General features: G+C 45.2%; 1 protein-coding gene across 1 annotated transcript in view; it reads right to left on the reverse strand.

The window, feature by feature from the left end:
* SLC25A20 (solute carrier family 25 member 20) overlaps positions 5,397-19,864 on the reverse strand; it is a 29,470-nt gene continuing 15,002 nt past the window's right edge. The window contains exons 5-9 of the mRNA XM_003483178.4: positions 8,487-8,604; positions 7,701-7,773; positions 7,223-7,332; positions 6,640-6,764; positions 5,397-6,222 (exon numbers count right to left, since the gene is read on the reverse strand). Coding sequence (XP_003483226.1) covers positions 6,160-6,222; positions 6,640-6,764; positions 7,223-7,332; positions 7,701-7,773; positions 8,487-8,604 — 489 coding nt within the window. The 3' untranslated portion in view covers positions 5,397-6,159. The remainder of the gene's footprint in view (positions 6,223-6,639; positions 6,765-7,222; positions 7,333-7,700; positions 7,774-8,486; positions 8,605-19,864) is intronic.

Raw genomic sequence — 19,864 nt, forward strand, 5'->3', positions numbered from 1 at the left:
CATGCTATTTCCCAAGTTGCCCCTTCATGCACACCAAATTGGAGGGGAACAGGAAAAGGTAGAAACTTTTCTGGGATGTCCATACAGCATAAGTGCTGACCAAAGACTCAGAGGGCATAGGATAGAATCCTCCCTCTCTTTGCTGGGCCCAGGCAGAAAGTGACTAGATGTAGCCCTGGGAATCTGAAAGGCATTTGGGATGGTTACGCTCCACCTGGTAATTACCCAGCATTAATTAAAATCCTCACTAGGATCTCTCATATTAGCTTGGCACACACCCAGGAGCTCAGTGCTGCTGGGAACTGAGCTTCAAGAAGCAGGAACATCCAGCCCCCACTGGTATAGATGCTACCCAGCTCTAGGCCAGGCAGGCCTGTGATTCCAAACAGTGGTATCTCCCTGGATAAGTTTCTTGACTGCTGGAAAGCGTCCTGGACTGTCAAATTTGTGAAAGAAGGGGAGTTCCCGTCATGGCGCAGTGGTTAACGAATCCGACTAGGAACCATGAGATTGCGGGTTCGGTCCCTGCCGTTGCTCAGTGGGTTAAGGATCCGGCGTTGCCGTGAGCTGTGGTGTAGGTTGCAGACGTGGCTCGGATCCCGAGTTGCTGTGGCTCTGGCGTAGGTTGGCGGCTACAGCTCCGATTGGACCCCTAGCCTGGGAATCTCCATATGCCGCGGGAGCGGCCCAAGAAATAGCAACAACAACAACAACAAAAATTAAAAAAAAAAAAAGAATACTTAAAAAAAAAATTTGTGAAGGAAGGGATAGTATAAGCTTGTTCCCTACTGGGTCCTTACTGCACACTCTTGGGGCAGATTTACTGAATTAATGATGAAAAAGTAAATGAATGATAAATTTCTGTACAGAAAGAAGAGCCAATGAAACTGCTCTCTTGACCTCAGTCTCAGAACTAAGATCCTTTGCATCATAGCTGTGCTTCTGGAGTTCTGTCGTGGCACAGCAGAAATGAATCCTAGGAACCATGAGGTCATGGGTTCGATCCCTGGCCTTGCTGGGTGGGTTAAGGATCCAGCGTTGCCGTGAGCTGTGGTGTAGGCCCAGAAGCAGCTCGGATCTGGCGTTGCTGTGGCTCTGGCATAGGCCAGCAGCTGTAGCTCCGATTAGACCCCTGACCTGGGAGCCTCCATATGCCATAGGTGTGGCCCTGAAAAAGACAAAAAAAAAAAAAAAAAAAAGCTGTGCTTCTGATCTCAGAACACAAAAACTTCAGAGTTCTTGTGGTGCAGTGGAAACAAATCTGACTAGTAACCATGAGGTTTCGGGTTTGATTCCTGGCTTCACTCAGTAGGTTAAGGATCTGGCATTGCTGTGAGCTGTGGTGTAGGTGGCAGACACAGCTCGGATCCTGAGTTGCTGTGGTTGTGGCATAGGCTGGCAGCTGTGGTTCCAATTCAACCCCTAGCCTGGGAGCTTCCATATGCCACAGGTGCGGCCCTAAAAAGCAAAAAAATACACACACACATATATTAATACTTCATTAAGGACGGGCAATGAGGGGCGGAGGAGCAGTGTTCAACTCTTCTCTCCTTGTGAACAGACCGACCCTTTTTCAAGCTTTCCAGGAGTCAGACCATTCCCAGGAATCCTAAATGGGACTTCCATTGCACTGCCACACCTGGGGATCTGACTCACTTCAAGCAATCATACCACTAACCCTTTGGAAAGGCAAATTCACAACTCCAGTCATAGCCCATTTGTCAGGTCTTTTATTTTTTAAAGAGGGACAGGCACCTCTACAGTTAGGACTCTCACTTCAATTTCAAAATAGAGTCAGAAGAGGCTACTCCAGGACTGACAACAGAGCTGGCTGTGGGCAGGTTCTCCCAGTCACTCCAAGGAAACTCTGTCAGCTTCTGCCAGAAGGAGACTGGTCCCTGGCTTGTCTTCAGATGCCCCAATGCATAGCCATTCTATCCATCGAGCAAACATGGCATTCAAAGGCATCCTTGAACCTGGAGGAAATGGGGGCCACAGAAAGTAGGAACTTCATAGCTGCTCCTCACCTGTCTCCACAGACCAGCCTCAGTGAGGATGGACAGCCAGCCTCTAGGCCTAACCTGACTCCCCTCTCCTTGCATCTGGTCCCCAGAGCGGAGATCTGCCCTTTCTGGGAAAACCTCCAATAATAGCAAGGTGAATCCCAAAGGCCTTCATGAATATCCAGTTGACCTGGCAAAAGAATAGGGCCCTGGAGCAAGAGAGAATTCAAGGGGCCTGAGCCTCAAATCCCGAATGCTTACCCTTCTAGGAAGACCTTCATTCAAGCCTGACCTTCATTCAAGCCTGTCCAGCTGCACCACTGGGGGGTTACCATGGCAACTGAACCCACATGCAGCCAGTAACTGGGAAACAGTTGCCAGCACCAAATGATGGTGGGTGGAAAAGGTCAAAAGCAGAGATCCTAGAAAGCAAAAGAAATACATAGACCATGGTAGAGAAAAGGAGATCCTAGAGTCCTGATGGGTGCTCAACTCCAACCCAGTCCTACTCACTATCCAACGAGTCTTCATCTTGCACAGACTGCCACACCACCAATCTCAGGCAGACATGGACACAATGGGGCCAGTTCTCAAAAGTGTTTACAACTATGTATGCTGAGTAACACAGGTGGGGCATATGTTCAGCCCAACAGTGGTGAGTCTGGTGAAAATGAACATGGGTAGGGTACCAACTGCTATTTCCAATGCAACAGTGGTTTTCCTGTACTGTTGACAGATTTATTATTTAAAAAGTCCCCCCCCCCCTTTCTAGGCAGAAGGTAGAAGGCCAAACTCCCCTAGACTTCCCTGGAGGACAGCCTGCTCTTGGCCCATATCTCCTTGTTTATATACTTTTGGCCCTCTGACGCCCTCTGACCTCTGACCTATTGTGGGGGACTCAGCCCTAGCTGAAACACCTCCCCCATCTCTGCCCAAAGGGGCCATTTTTCTACTCCACTCCAGTCCTCTATCCATCTCTTGGGAACTGTTGATCACCTGATGAACTCTACATGCCAGCCCCCAGGTCCAGTCCTCCCAGCATATTTAGTATCTACCGATAGCAGTTTCTCCTTTGCCTTACAAGTACTGATGAGTCTCTAGTGGACAGGAAGGATAGGGAAAGGGCTATGGTTCTTCTGCCCTCACCCAAGCTGTCCTTCAGACTCCAGAATCCCACCTCCATGAGACCACTGCCTTTGGTCTTTTTTTTTTTTTTTTTTTAAATAAGTGTCCATGCTCAAGGGAGCAGTTAATTCACAGGCTGCCTATTTCTGCACCTGCAAGCCACCCCCTTGAAAGTGTGTCTCTGCAGTGAACATAGGGTCTACCTCTGAAATATCTGGGAAGAAACAGAACCTGGGAAGCAAAGGAGAGCCTGGCTGGAAAGCCACAGGCCTACATGCCGTCTGGAGCAAAGAAAGGAGGAGCCCTCAAGGAGCATTTGTCCATGGGACTTTCCCAGTGCCTGTTGGGACTGTGTGCCATCCCTGGCCTAACTCATATGACAGTTGCCTGGGCTTTGACCATCCAGTACAGCAGGCCTCTTGGAGCTTGGGTCAAGCAGTCCAAGGACAACCTCTGATAGCATCGTAAGACTTTCTTCAGGCCTGTGGACAGCCACACAGTATTCCGTTACCCACACTCTTATTATCAACTTGCCAATGATCTTGATAGGTCAGTTTACCCTGTCTGAGCTTTGGCTTCTACATCTGAAATTGGGGATAAAAATCCCTACCCATTAAACACTGAGTTACATGAGGTTAAAGAGATGAGAATGGACCCATGAAGAGGTTAGAAAGGGCATGGGGGTTTTCCTCTCAAAAGAACTGTGGGGAGAGAACTATGGGTAAAGATGCTATGATCTTACAGCAGAAATCATGTCACTATTGCTTCCAATAGGCTGAGGTTATAACAACCTGTCCCGTCCTTTACCTTTGACCCAGTTATATTCTTCTTCGTGCCTGGGTGAGGCTGTTGTCACCGGCTGGTTGTTTTAACAGTCACTGGCTTCTACTAAAGTCTGTCTGTGACAGTCAGAAAAATTGCTTGGGAGGGCCCAAAACCACCCCCCACCCTTATCCCCTTCAGGAAGAGAAGAGATCTATCACAAACAGGTGGCATTTCAAAGTGCATCATAAACAGGACGTGCCAGCCAGGAGGGAGTTACTCACCATCTGCTCTGCTCCCTTCACAAATATGCCTCTAGGGCTTCCCTACTTGACTTAACATCTGTCTACTGAACACCCAAAGGAGTAAAAGAATCTTCCACTACTAACATCAAGGGACCAAAACATTCCATTTTAAAATGGAAGCTGTTTCAAGGGCAAATTATCCAGAAGCGGCAACTGTAAAAGTGGTTCTGAACCATGGGAATGGCTGGCATTTGGCTAGAATGCAAATGTATTCACAGGGGCTCCCAGGGAAAGGCCGAGATTTCAGAACTGGGTAATGCTGAGAAGAGCTTCAGGAGACACATATGTAGCTATCTCCAAATCAGTGAGAGATTAAACAAAGATATCCTGCAGCATGAGAGGCGGAAAGCATAACACTGAATTAATCTTCCCAGGCAGAGGGCACACAATGTGCATCCCTAAAACTGTTATTTTTTTTCACTTGACCATCATCCAGAAATGTCTTCCCAGGGATAAAGCCCCCTTCCTTAAACCTCTAAATCTTCAGCTTCCAGCCAGGTTAGCCACCCCCACTCCCTGATAGGGGTGGGCCCCTTCCCTTCTCACTCATTTACCTATAGTGATAGCTCTCGAGCCAAAGTCCAAGGATTTCTGTGCAGCTGCAGCAAGGCAAAAAATGCCAGTAGAACTGTGACTGCCAGATGGGGCAATGACAGAGGAGATCAGCTCTGGTAGCCTCTCCACCAGACAAGGACAGACTAGTCTGTGACCCTTCACTCTGACCCCCTCAACTCCTCTGGCTACCTGGGCTTCATCATAAGCCTGATTAGTTATGCTAGGCTGGTGACATCAGATCACACAGGGACCCCAAAGTCCATATGACAACTCAGGGTTGCTTTTGGTCTTTTAGAACAATTGACTCTCCATCTGTTAGCTAAAATGGCCAAGGGCAGAGAGGTGAAAGAATGAAAGGATGGGCTGCAGGCTGGGCCTTGACGGAGCCTGTGTGCCAGGCTTGTACTGAGGGATGTGGTAACAGTTATCAATCAAGTTGCCCCATCCACCCCACCCTACCCTCAAGCAGGTAGGGCTGGGGCGGTCAGAGAAAGCTGGGCTGGCCAAAGCTTCCTCCTCTTTCTCCTGCTGGAGCTCCTACCTAAAGCAATCAGGGAAGGATACTGGATCCCTAACAGCCTCCACCAAGGCCACAGGCTGCTTTTTGAAATGACCCAGAATCAAAGGAAAAAATTTCACACAATGCAAAAATTAGAAAACATATTTATTGTTTCCTGTTAAAATAGGGTGCTCTCATGAGAAGAGTGTGCAAAAGGAGCCTCCCTACACCCTGGCTTTCTCACTTATCCTAGCAAGCTGGGACTGTTGATTCAAAACTCCTCACTGTGTTGGAGGGAAAGCTCTCTACCTACTCCTGGGAAATTAGGCTACTCGAGTTTTAATTTTGATTATTTGCATGCATTAAAAAAACCACCTGACTGTTAACAGGCTATCTCCCCCTAGGCACATTTGCTCAGTCCACTTGGACAGGCAGATGTGGGCCTCAAGTCCACATTCCCATGTGCAGGCCAGGATTAAATGATACCTTGGAAATCTGGTGAGTGTTCCTGGCTAGGGATCAAAGAAGCCCCTAGCTCCTGGTCAGCTGGTTGAAAACATGCATAGTGTTTCCAATGAGAGGGTGAGATTCCCTCTTCCTCGAGGAGTATTTTTTGTGTAGTAGGGCCAGTAGTCAACACCGGCCACACGTGGTATTTGGCCCAGAAGCTACTTACTCCATCTCCAAATCTCCGTGAGATCCCTTAAATTGAGAAGAGTGAATTCAAGTTTCAAAATGGCAAATTATACCAGGGAGACATTGTCATTAAGGCAGTGATCTCAACAAGTCCATGCACAGAGCTCTCATCCCACCATCCCTCCCCCACGTCCTTCAGGATGGCCCAGTCCTGCCCACTATTCCTCCTTGATGACAGCTTCCAGCATCTTGAAGACTTGAGCAGACTTCGGCCTCACAAGTTGGGCGTGATCCAATTAAGGAACTTCATGGCGACTTCAAAGCCAAGGAAACAGGCCTGAGAAAGGGTTGGAAGGAATAGAAAAGCCAAGAGAAGTTGTGACTATTCACTGAGACCCCAGCACTGTGCCTGACTGGCCGTTCAGGACCAGAAACCCTCTCTAATCTTATTCCTACCCCAGGTCACGGAAACAAGTTGTACTTTCTCTTTCCTAAAAGGGGAAGAAAATGCATGTTCCCACAACTGCCCACTTCCAATGGCCAGGTCAAGAAGTCAAAGCTCCTCATCTCAGAGAATCACAACAGCAAATCTTCTGGCAGCTTCAGGAAAGGGAGTAAATAAGGAGGCTCTGTGACAGTGGGATTTTTGGAAAAACTGAGCCCTCAATTTAATCCCAGGAGCAAGAAAAAGTTGGCCAACCTGAACTCTGCTCTGAGTCCCAAAGGGAAAGTATGACCCCCGCCAGTTACTCACTGCATTGGCTGGGAAGGCTCGGATCATCACTGCATTGAACCCCTTATACAAAGATGTGATTCCTTCATTCCTGATCAGCTCCTTCAACACATCTCTGAAACCATTAGGATATTTCCCAGGAGGTGCTGTGGGCAGAACCCAACTGTTAACCCAACTGATCTGACCATACCCACATGGGGACAAGTTTGTAGTCAAGGCTTCCTAGAGACCACAGTACCAGGGAGAGGACACCTTGCAAGTTATCTGGGACTAGTCCACAGTCAACACAGTTCACTTTTAGACAAATAGACACAAATGTCTGGACTATTAGTGTCTAGGGAGAAGAGACGGAAATGAAGAATAAGACAGTCCTGCTCGTGTGGAGGAAGAAGGGTCTTATCTCGCTTATTTTGTGTTTGGCCCATAAGAAAATGAGTCCAGGTTTCTAGAACACAAATGGCTGCAAAGGAGAATGTTGGTCAGACAGATGCTGGATGCTACTATGGAGAGTCAGTACCCCTAAAGCCTTAAGAGCTCTGTACCCCAGGGGCAGCCAGTTCTGGGACCCATTCCAACCCCACCCACCCCGCTCTCCTCTACTAACCAGTCTGGAAGCGGGACTTGAGCACATCTGGGGGGATTGCCACAGCCCAGTTGAAGATCCCTGCGATGCCTCCAGCCAACAGGATCCGAGGCACGCTGAGCTCACTGACACTGCAGGATACCAATCACAGCCCCAGTCAGACAAAAGCTGTGAGAGTAGCATTCAGACCATCCCTCCCATGCAGAAGAGCAGCCACAGAGAGAGAGAAACTGGCTGCAGGGAGTAACGCCAAAGCTCCTGTGACACGGTAAGCTACCACTCCTTGAAGGAGGTTTCATGCACTTGTTTCAAACACTTGCTCCACTGGGTGATGCACAAAGTAAGAGGTCTCAGTATTAGCTGGGCCTCAGCAGCAACAAGAGGTAAGTGGACATGGAGACAGAAGCAAGTCCTACTTCTGCCTTCAGACCTACTAAGAGGAAAGAGCAACCTACCCTGATTGGGCAAAGTGGCTTCTAAGTTATTCTGTTCTCCTTACCTCTTTCCTTCTGGAGTGAGGGTATTTTTCAGCCACTCATATGTCATGAAATACATCCCACTGGCTGGAACATCTGTTAGTGGCAAGAAAAAGGCCAATGAAATGATATAGAATCCTCACAGATTTCTTGATCTTGATATTAGGAGAGCCAAGCTTGGCACGGGACCCTTCAAGGTTTCCTGAGAAGTTCCTCAGCAGCACTTCCTATTTGCAATAATCACTTTGCAGTGATCAGATGGTGCTCTGGGACAAGCACTGGCATATGTGAGCACAAACGAGCATGATATTTCACCTTCAAAGGCCTTCTGAGTGGCCTCACTAATATGCCACTCCAAGTAGTTATAACCACAGCTGGCATCTGGCTGTCCTCCAAGGTGCCATCTCAGGACAAGGGTGAGCTGTGTCTGCCTCTTCTATTGCCACCCCAGCAGGACATGACTCTCAGGCCAGGAAGAGTGCCACTGTTCCTAAGTAATTTTCTTCCTAATGCTCTTTCCAGTCACAATTTCTATCTACTTACTACTCTCCTCCAACTGCCATCGTCATGACTTTCACCCTTAGGGCCAGCCTACCAGAAGGATGGAAGGTGCCCCCACCCTCACTCATGTCCATTCTGGCCAGAGGTGAGAGGGCCTATAACCAGGCCACACAGTGCGGCCATGTCAGAGCTGTGGCAGGTATGGTGCCAAGGCTAAAGTGGGGATCCAGGCAAGATTCGGTGGCAAATCCACTACAGGTGAGTCCCTTCCTCCAAGGTGACCTCACGTGGAGGGCCTCAAAGGTTACCTCTCATGAGGGTAAGCACAGTCCCTTTGTAGATGCCTCGAATTCCAGACTCCCGGTATAACTTCTTTGCACAGTCCAAGGCACCATTGTACTTGGTTTCCCCTGAAGAAGCCTGAATCTGAGAGGGAGGTAAGAGTCCTCAAGTCAGCAACAGCAACACCAAAGTCAGCAGACTCTGGATGTTACAGAAGATTACAAAACAAGTGTGAGAGGAGTTCTCGTTGTGGCACAATGGGATCAGCAATGTCTCTGCAGCAGCAGGGACTTGGGTTCAATTCCTGGCCCAGCATAGTGGGTTAAGGATTAAATGTTGCCATAGCTGTGGTGTAGGTTGCAGCTCTGGCTTGAATTTGAACTCTTGCCTAGGAACTCCATAGGCCGTAAGGCTCCCAAAAGGGAAAAAAAAAGTGTGGGAGTGGTAATTATGCATCAGGTGAATGAACGACTTCACTGTCAAACTGATAGTTATTTAGAAAGTGCAATACTGGTGGAAGTCACTATGAAATAAGACTAGGTGAAAATATGACAAAATATACACACATTGACTAAAAAAACCAACAGAGGAGATGGAAAATACAAGAGCATTCCTAACAAAGGTCTAGAAAAGAGAAGACAAATACTTTAGTTGTTCGTGTATTTCTTCAACAAATATCCATTGACTACCAAATCCATTCCAAGCTCTAACTGACCATGAAACTTGGCTAAGAGAAGATGAACTGGAAATTGTATTCAGAGCTCTCAGTGCCTGGACAGAGATCCTGTGAAGAGCCAGGAGAGGGCCTAAGAGTCAAGAGTCTGAGGGCAGGCAGAAGTAATCCCAGAAAAGATCTGAGAGAAAGACAGCCCTGTACAGGATCCACAGCAAGTACAGAGTCAAAAGGAATCAGAACATACAAGGACATCAACCAAAGAGTAATTAAAGCTGGAAAGAGAGTTCAGATTTAATAATTCCAAGGAGAAACATTTACAAAATAAATATATAATTCCAATAATTTTCTTACATACCAACAATAACTAGTTGGAAAATAATGGAAAAGAATCCCATTCAAAATAACAATAAAATATATGTGTGAAAACCAACAGGATTTACATAAATAAAACTCTAAAACAGTTCCAAGGGACATAAATGAAGATGAGAATAAAAAGAGTCACAGTTCTGGTTAAGAAAAGGTATCAATCAGAAAGGTATGTGTGTGGGGGGTCCCGACATGGCTCAGCGGAAACAAATCTCACTGGCATCCATGAGGATGCAGGTTCCATCCCTGGCCTTGCTCAGCAGGTTGAGGATCCAGTGTTGCCATGAGCGGTAGTGGAGGTCACGTAAGGGAAGAATATGAATGCGGATTTTCTCATCTAAGAGCAGAAAAGGACTTGAGGCATAACAGAAAAGGAAGAAGCCATGAAGAAAAAGACTAATGGACAAGGCTACTTAAAACAAACATTACCTTACTCAAAATCATAGTCTTCTAAGAAGTATTTTCCCTATTCCTCTTGCTAATAAGCACAACAACAACCAAAAAAAAAACCCTAGACATTTTTTTTTTTTAAACAAATATAAGAGGACTCTGGGAGTTCCCGTCGTGGCGCAGTGGTTAACGAATCCGACTAGGAACCATGAGGTTTCGGGTTCGATACCTGCCCTTGCTCAGTGGGTTAATGATACGGCGTTGCTGTGAGCTGTGGTATAGGCTGCAGACGCGGCTTGGATCCTGCATTGCTGTGGCTCTGGCATAGGCCGGCGGCTACAGCTCCCATTCGACCCCTAGCCTGGGAACCTCCATATGCCTCAGGAGCAGCCCTAGAAAAGGCAAAAAGACAAAAATAAATAAATAAATAAATAAAATAAGAGGACTCTGAAAGTCTGAGAGAAGCAGCAGACTGGCTAGAGACCTTGGGACCTGAGGAATGACACGGTGGTGAGTTCCCTTGATTTTCCTTTTTTTTTTTTTTAAGGGCCACACCTGTTACATATGGAGGTTCCCAGGCTAGGGGTTGAATTGGAGCTGCAGCTACTGGCCTACACCACAGCCACAGCAACTCAGGATTGGAGCCACGTCTATGACCTACACCACAGCTCACAGCAAAGCTGGGTCCTTAACCCACTGAGTGAGGCCAGGGATAAAATCCGCAAACTCATGGTTCCTAGTTGGATTCCCTTCCGCTGCGCCACCACGGGAACTCCCTGATTTTCCTTGTTGATGTATCTCAGAAGAAACTGGCAACCCAGGAACACCAACAGGCACAGACCAAAAAGAAGACCCAACAAAAGCCTGCATTCTCTAAGCTAAGGACCAGAAAAGAAACAGCCTACAAAGACATAAAAATTTGAAACAATAAACACTCTACTCCAGCCATATATGTAGAAAAAACTGTGGCCTCACCCTCATTCACACTAGCAAAGACCATGTGAGGACCCTAGACTTCTACCCTTGGGGAATTGTAACAAGGTACCCAATATGCTGTCTGGGTGGAGTCAGAGAAGGCCAAGTAGGGAATAAGGACTTTCATCCCCGACAGGCTGTAACCTCACCCTGCTGTACCATGGTGTCAGTAGAGACACTAGGACTCCTATACCCACCCAGCAGTAAAAAGAAGAGCCCCACCCGGAAGTGTCAACAGAGGCCAAGTGGGGCACCTAAACTTCCACTTCTCAGTAATGAGGCAGCATCCTTCCCTTCCTGCTAGAGTGGTGTCAGAGAAAGCCAGCCAAAACAGAAAGTTCTTTGGAAGGATACAGAATCTCAATAAAATATGCAAATATCCAGGTTTCAATAGAAAATCATGCATCATATCCCAAACCAGGAAGATCTCAAACTGAAATAAAAACAGATGCCAACAGCAGGATGACAGAGATGTTAGAATTATCTGACAAAGGTTTTTTTTTTTTTTTAATTTTTATTTTATTTTTTATTTTTGTCTTTTTGCCTTTTCTAGGGCCGCTTCCCGCGGCATATGGAAGTTCCCAGGCTAGGGGTCAAATAGGAGATGTAGCCGCTGGTCTATACCACAGCCACCGCAACGTGGGATCCGAGCTGCATCTGCGACCTACACCACAGCTCATGGCAATGCCGGATCGTTAACCCACTGATTGAGGCCAGGGATCAAACCCGAAATCTCATGGTTCCTAGTCGGATTCATTAACCACTGAGCCACGATGGGAACTCCTGGCAAAGGTTTTTAAACAGCCATTGTAAAAATCTTTCAATGGGTAATTACTAACATGCTTGAAACAGATTAAAAAAAAAAAAAGGGGGAGTTCCCGTCGTGGCGCAGTGGTTAACGAATCCGACTAGGAACCATGAGGTTGCGGGTTCGATCCCTGCCCTTGCTCAGTGGGTTAACGATCCGGCGTTGCCATGAGCTGTGGTGTAGGTTGCAGACACGGCTCGGATCCCACGTTGCTGTGGCTCTGGCGTAGGCCGGTGACTACAGCTCCGATTAGACCCTTAGCCTGGGAACCTCCATATGCCGAGGTAATGGCCCAAGAAATGGCAAAAAGACAAAAAAAAAAAAAAAAAAAAAAAAAAAAAAAAAACAACCAAAATAGGAGTTCCTGTCGTGGTGCAATGGAAATGAATCCAACTAGGAACCATGATGCTGTGGGTTCGATCCCTGGCCTTGCTCAGTGGGTTAAGGATCTGGCATTGCCGTGCGCTGTGGTGTAGATCACGCATGCGGCTCAGATCTAGTGTTGCTGTGGCTCTGGTGTAGGTGGTAGCTACAGCTCCGATTAGACCCCTGGCCTGGGAACCTCCATATGCCACAGGTGCGGTGCTAAAAAGACCAAAAAAGAAAAAAAAAGAAAAATACAACCAAAATAAAAAGGTCAGTGGATGGCTTACTCAATAGCAAAATACAGCAAAAGAAAAGAAAATCAGCATTATAAGACAGAACAATGGAAAATACCCAATCTGAACAACAGAAAGAAAACACATTGAAACAAATCGAACAGAACCTCAGAGACCCATGGGGCTATAACAGAAAATCTAATATTTGTGTCCCAGAAAAAAAGGAGAAAAGAGAATGGGACTAAAAAAGTATTAAGGAGTTCCTCTGTGGAACAGTGAGTTAAGAACCTGACTGCAGTGGCTCAGGTTGCTGTCGAGGTGCAGGTTTGATCCCCAGCCCAGCACAGTAGGTTGAAGGATCCAGCACTGCCGCCACAGCTGCTGTGAGGTTACAGCTATATCTTTGACTCAGTCCCTGACTTGCGAACTTCCCTATGCCGCAGGTGTGGCCATTAAAAAAGAAAAAGGAAAAAAAAAAAAAGTACTTGAAGAAATAACTACTGAAAACTTCCCAAAGTAGAAAAATATAAACACATAGATTTAAGAAGCTGAGCAAACCCTAAGCAGAACAAGCCCAAATAAATCCATGCTACAACACATCACAATGAACACAGCTAAAAGCTAAAAACAAAAAAAGTTAAAGAGTAGACAGACAAAAATAACACATTGCTTACTGATAAAAACAATTAGAAGAATTCCCTTGTGGCAAAGTGGATTAAGGATCTGGCACTGGTATTACTGCAGCAGCTCTGGTTGCTGCCATGGCTTGGGTTCAAACTGTAGCCCAGGAACTTCTATATGCTGCAGGCACAGCCAAAAAAAAAAAAAAAATTAGAATAACATTAGAAACCAGAAAGAGTAGAAAGAAATGACACAGAAGCTGAAAGAAAAGAGCTGTCAACCCAGAATCCTACGTCAAGTGAAAATATCCTTCAGGAATAAAGGGGAAATAGGCATTCTTAGATGAAAGAAAATTAAGAGACTTTGTCACTCCCAGACCTACCTGAAAAGAATGGCTAAAGGAAGTTTTGTTCTTTTTTGTCTTTTTAGGGCCGCCACCCATGGCACATGGAGGTTCCCAGGCTAGGAGTCAAATCAAACCTGCAGCTACTGTCCTATACCACAGCCACAGCCACACCAGATCCGAGCAGCATCTGCAACCTACACCACAGCTCACGGCAAACTCAAATCCTTAACCCACTGAGCGAGGCAGGGATGGAACCCGAAACCTCATGGTTCCTAGTTGGATTGTTTCCACTGTAGCATGATGGGAATTCCAAGAAACTTTAAATAATGTAAATAACACAGAATATGTGCTCCAATCACAATGGACTCAAACTAGAAATCAATAATCTCCAACACTTGGAAACTACACAGTACTCTTTTAAGTAATTCAAAAAAGGAATTCTCAAAAGATATTAGAAAACACACTGAACTAGAGTTCCCACTGCGGCTGAGCGGGATAAGAACCCAACTAGTATCCATGAGGATGCAGGTTTGATCCCTGGCTTTGCTCTGTGGGTTAAGGATCCAGCGCTGCTGTGGCTGCGGTGTAGGCTGCAGATGTGGCTTGGATCCTGCGTTGCTGTGGCTGTGGTATAGGCTGGCAGCTGCAGCTCCAACTGGACCCCTAGCCTGGAAACTTCCATATGCCATGGGTATGGCCCTAAAAAAGCAAAATAAATAGATAGATATGTATTTTATATATATATATACATATATATATGTCAAAGTTTGTGGGACACATCTAAAGGAGGCTCAGATGCTGAGTTGCTGTGGTAGCTGCAGCTCCAATTCAACCCCTAGCCTGGGAATTTCCATAGGCCATGGGTGCGGCCCTAAAGAGAAAAAAAAAAAAATTAGAGTCAAAGACTTATATGTAAAAGATAAAGTATAAATTAAAGTCTTAGAAAAAAATCTGAGAATTCCCGTTGTGTATCAGTGGTTAACGAATCTGACTAGGAATGATGAGTTTGCAGGTTCGATCCCTGGCCTCCCTCAGTGGATTAAGGATCTGGGTTGCTGGGAGCTGGGTGTAGCTCAAAGACCTGGCTCGGATCCCGAGTTGCTGTGGCATAGGCTGGCAGCTGTAGCTCCAATTGGACCCCTAGCCTGGGAACCTCCACATGCTGCAGGTGCAGCTCTAAAAAGTCAAAAAGACCAAAAAAAAAAAAATGTTTTGGCTACTACCTCACATTGGACAGAATGGCCATCATTAATAAGTCCACAAATAACAAATTCTGGAGAGGGTGTGGAGAAAAGGGAACCCTCTTGCACTGTTGGTGGGAATGTAAATTGGTACAACCCCTATGGAAAACAGTATTGAGGTACCTCGGAAAACTAAATACAGAACAACCATATGATCGAGCAATCCCACTCTTAGGCATATATCAGGACAAAACTTTCAATGAGAAAGATACATGCACCCGTATGTTCATTACAGCAACTCACAAGAGTCAAGGCAAGGAAACAACCTAAATGTCCATCGAAAGATGAATGGATTAAGAAGACGTGGTATATATACACAATGGAATACTACTCAGCGATAAAAAAAAAACAACAAAATAATGCCATTTGCAGCAACATGGATGGAACTAGAGGCTCACTCATACAAAGAGAAGTAAGTCAGAAAGAGAAAGACAGGGAGTTCCTGACCTGGCGCAGTGGTTAACGAATCCGACTAGGAACCATGAGGTTGCGGGTTCGGTCCCTGCCCTTGCTCAGTGGGTTAAGGATCCGGCGTTGCTGTGAGCTGTGGTGTAGGTTGCAGACGTGGCTCGTATCCCGAGTTGCTGTGGCTCTGGCGTAGGCTGGCAGCTACAGCTCCGATTAGACCCCTAGCCTGGGAACCTCCATATGCCGCGGGAGCGGCCCAAAGAAATAGCAAAAAGACAAAAAAAAAAAAAAGACAAATACTCTATTACTTATATCTGTGATATAATATATGGCACAAATGAAACTTTCCATAGAAAAGAAATTCATGGACCTGGAGAACAGACCTGTGGTTGCCAAGGCGGAGGAGGGGGGAGGAGGAGGGAGCAGGATAGACTGGGAGTTTGGGGTTAATAGATACAAACTATTGCATTTGGAGTAGATAAGCAATGACATCCTGCTGTATAGCTCAGGGAACTATATCTAGCCACTTGTGATGGAACATGATCGAGGATAATGTGAGAAAAAGAATATACATATGTATGACTGGGTCACTTTGCTCTACAGTAGAAATTGACAGTACACTGTAAATCAACTATAATGGAAAAAATCAAAATCTTAAAAAAAAATGTTTTGGCTGCATCTGTGGCATGTGGAGTTCTTGGGACAGGGATCAAAGCCATGGAACAGGAGTGACCCAAGCCACTACAGGGACAACACTGGATCCTTAGCCTCCTACAACACAATGTAACTAGTTTGGTAGTTTCTTTAAAAACTAAACATGCAACTAACATATGATTCAGTAATTATACTGTTGGGCATTTATCCCAGAGAAATGAATACTGATTTTCTCAGAAAAACCTCGGTGCACGAATATTTATAGCATCTTTATTCATAATAGCCAAAAACTGGAAACAAACCAGATGTCCTTCAATGGATGAAAAGTAAACATATTTGTAGTATATCCACACCACAAACCACTAAAAAAGAATGAATTACTCATATATGCAACAATCTGAATGAATCTCCAAAAAATTATATTAAGTTAAAAAAGCCAATCTAGGAGTTCCCGTTGTGGCGCAGTGGTTAACGAATCCAACTAGGAACCATGAGGTTGCGGGTTCTGTCCCTGCCCTTGCTCAGTGGGTTAAGGATCCCGCATTGCTGTGGCTCTGGCGTAGGCTGGCGGCTACAGCTCCGATTCAACCCCTAGCCTGGGAACCTCCATGTGCTGCGGGAGCGGCCCAAAGAAATAGCAAAAAGACAAAAAAAAAAAAAAAAAAAAAAAAAAAAAGCCAATCTAAAAAATTTACATACTCTATGATTCCATTGATATGTCTTGCAATTACAAAATAATAGAAATAGAGTTCATATTAGTGGTTGCAGGGGTGGTTAAAGATTGCGGTGGGTAAGAGAAGTGGATATAGCTATCAAAGGGCTAAATGAGGGATCCTTAGCATTATGGTAATGTCCTGTATCTTGACAGTATCAATGTTAATATCCTGGGTATGATGTTGTACTATAGTTTTAAAAAACTATATATAGGGAGTTCCCATTGTGGCTCAGTGGTTAACAAATCTGACTAGGAACCATGAGGTTGCAGGTTCAACCCCTGGCTTAGCTCAGTGGGTTAAGGATCTGGCATTGCCGTGAGCTGTGGTGTAGGTCGCAGACTCGGCTTGGATCCCACGTTGCTGTGGCTGTGGTGTAAGCCAGTGGCTACAGCTCCAATTAGACTCCTAGCCTGGGAACCTCCATATGTGGCCCCGGAAAAAGACAGAAGGACAAAAAAATAAAAATAAAAATAAATAAAAAACTGTATATGACTCTATAAATATCTCAAAGTTAAAAGTTTAATTTTTTTTTCTTTTTAGGGTCAAATCCACAGCAAAATAAAATAAAATGCACAAAATTAAGTGAGAAATGCAAACCATGAAAAGTCTTGCTCCATATGATAAAAAATTAATAACTTTAATATATCCAAAGCTTTTAGGGGTGGAGGAGTGGGATGTACAAACTACTGGGTGTAAGACAGGCTATAAGGATGTATTATATAATGTGAAGAATACAGTCAATATTTTGTAATAAATGTAAATTGAGGAGTTTCGTCATGACTCAGTGGAAACAAATCTGACTAGCATCCATGAGGATGCAGGTTTGATCCCTGGCCTTGCTCAGTGTATATATATATATATATATACTTTTTTTTTTTTTTTTTGTCTTTCTAGGGCTGCACCTGCGCCATATGGAAGTTCCCAGGCTAGGGGTCAAACTGGAATTCTAGCTGCCGGCTTATGCCACAGCCACAGCAACGTAGGATCTGAGCTGCATTTACAACCTACACCACAGCCCACGGCAATGCTGGATCCTTAACACATAAGTCAAGGCCAGGGATCGAATCCACTTCCTCATGGTTAGTAGTTGGGTTCCATAACTGCTGAGACACGACGGGAACTCTGAGTGTAACCTTCAGAAAATGTATAAAAGGAGTTCCTGTCAGGGCTCAGCAGTAACAAATCCAACTAGTATCATGAAGATGCAGGTTCGATCCCTGGCCTTGCTCAGTGGTTAAGGTCCAGCATTGCCATGAGCTGTGGTATAGGTCAAAGATGCAGCTCAGATCCTCATCACTATGGCTGTGGTGTAGACTGGCAGCTGCAGCACCAATTTGACCCCTAGTCCGGGAACTTCCATATGCTGTGGGTGCGGCCCTAAAAAAGCAAATAAATAAATAATAACAAAGCTGTATAAAAATTTTTAAAATATGTCCAAAGCTTTTATAAATTAATTTTATAAACAAGTGAGCAAAGAACACAAATAGGCACTTCCCAAAGGAAAAATACAAAGAGCTAATATGCATCAAAATAATTAACCTCATCAACAATTAAAAGGATGAAAAATTAAAATGATGCAAAATTTTCACCCATCAGACTAGCAGAGATTGCAAATTAGATGCTGCAGGGTCTACTTAGAAGGGAGCACTTTTGTACTATCTACAGGAAAAGAAAGTGACAGACCTTAGAGCAGGGCTATTTGGTAATGTGCATTAAAAACTTGTTAAAAAAGGGAGTTCTGACTAGCATCCATGAGGACACAGGTTTGATCCCTGGCCTTGCTCAGTGAGTTAAGGATCCAGCATTACCATGGCTGTGGTGTAGGTAGAAGACGTGGCTTGGATCCCACCTTGCTGTGACTATGGTGTAGACCAGCAGCTACACCCTGGATTCAACCCCTTGCCTGGGAACCTCTATATGCTATGGGTGTGGTCCTAAACAAACAAACAAAAAAACCCAGGGAGTTCCCATGATGGTTCAGCGGTAACAAACCTGCTAGTATCCATGAGGATGCAAGTTCGATCCCTGGCCTTGCTCATGGGTTAAGGACCCAGCGTTGCTGTGAGCTGTGGTGTAGGTCCCAGAAGGGGCTTGGATCCAGTGTGGCTGTGGCTGTGGCGTAGGCCAACAGCTGCAGCTCCAACTGGACCCCTAGCCTGGGAACTTCCATGTGCCATGAGTGCAGTCCTAAAAAGACCAAAAAAAAAAACCTGCTAAAAAAGTACATACCTTTAATATACTAATTTATCCCAAGAAAATAATCAGATACACATGGAAAGACTTATTTATAAAAATCCTCATTACGGCATATAATTTGTTATACCCCCAGATAAGGGATTAATGGGTAAAGGACAGTCATGTATTGAAATAAAATGCAGAAAATGACACTTGAGAAAGATAACCACAAAATATTGTGACAAATCAACTGAAAAAAGCTGGTTATAAAACCAGCAGTATGTGACTCTAATTTTATTTCAAAAGATAATGTTTTTTAGTAAACATGCTTACCCAAGAAGACTAGAATTCATATAGAAAACATTACAGTGGTTACCTCAGCTGGGTGGTCCCACCAGTGATACATTGTTTTCTTGTGCTTCTTTGCATTATCAAAATTTTCTAGGAGTTCCCGTCATAGCTCAGTGGTTAACGAATCTGACTAGGAACCATGAGGTTGCAGGTTCCATCCCTGGCTTCGCTCAGTGGGTTAAGGATCCAGTGTTGCCATGAGCTGTGGTGTAGGTCGCAGACATGGCTCGGATCCCGAGTTGCTGTGGCTGTGGCATAAGCCAGTGGCTACAGCTCCAATTCAACCCCTAGCCTAGGAACCTCCATATGCTGTGGGAGTGGCCCGAGAAAAGGCAAAAAGACCAAAAAAAAAAAAAAAAAAAAAAAAAAAAAAATTCTAGTGAAGACTGTATTACACTGCATCAGCCATTAGAAGAAAAAAGCAGTAACACTTTTTTTAAAAGGAGTCCTGTGTGTAAAGCAGGCAGCCAATTCACACCCTTGGCCTGGGAACAAGCCAGACACTTTAAGGGCACTGAGCCTCTGGGCAATGGGTACAGACATGAGATATGTTGGGCAGGAGCAGCCTCCCTTCCACCTCTGATGAGACATGACTTACCTTTCAGAATTCCTGAAGTAGCTGCTAAGAAGGGTGGATAAGTATGGGCTAACTTGTCACAGTTGTGATAATTTTTTTTGTTGTTGGGTTTTGTTTTGTTTTTTTGTCTTTTTAGGGCTGCACCCTCGGCATATGGAGGTACCCAGGCTAGGGGTCCACTGCCACAGCAATGCCAGATCCAAGCCACATCTTCGACCTATACCACAGCTCACGGCAATGCCAGATCCTTAACCCACTGAGAGTGGCCAGGGATTGAACCCGCAACCTCATGGATCCTAGTCAGGTTTGTTAACCACTGAGCCACAAAGGGAATTCCCAAGTATGATATTTGGTTGAGCTGTTATACTATCCTGGTTGATTCTACTACAATTGCTTTCACGTTCCTGAAAACCTTGAAACTGACCTGAAGCCTTTATAAGAGGTGAAAGGACATAAATTTTCACACAGAATTATATACCCAATGGAAAAAACTAACTACCT

Source organism: Sus scrofa, chromosome 13 (assembly GCF_000003025.6).
Source record: "Sus scrofa isolate TJ Tabasco breed Duroc chromosome 13, Sscrofa11.1, whole genome shotgun sequence".
In the NCBI taxonomy this organism is placed as follows: Eukaryota; Metazoa; Chordata; class Mammalia; order Artiodactyla; family Suidae; genus Sus; species Sus scrofa.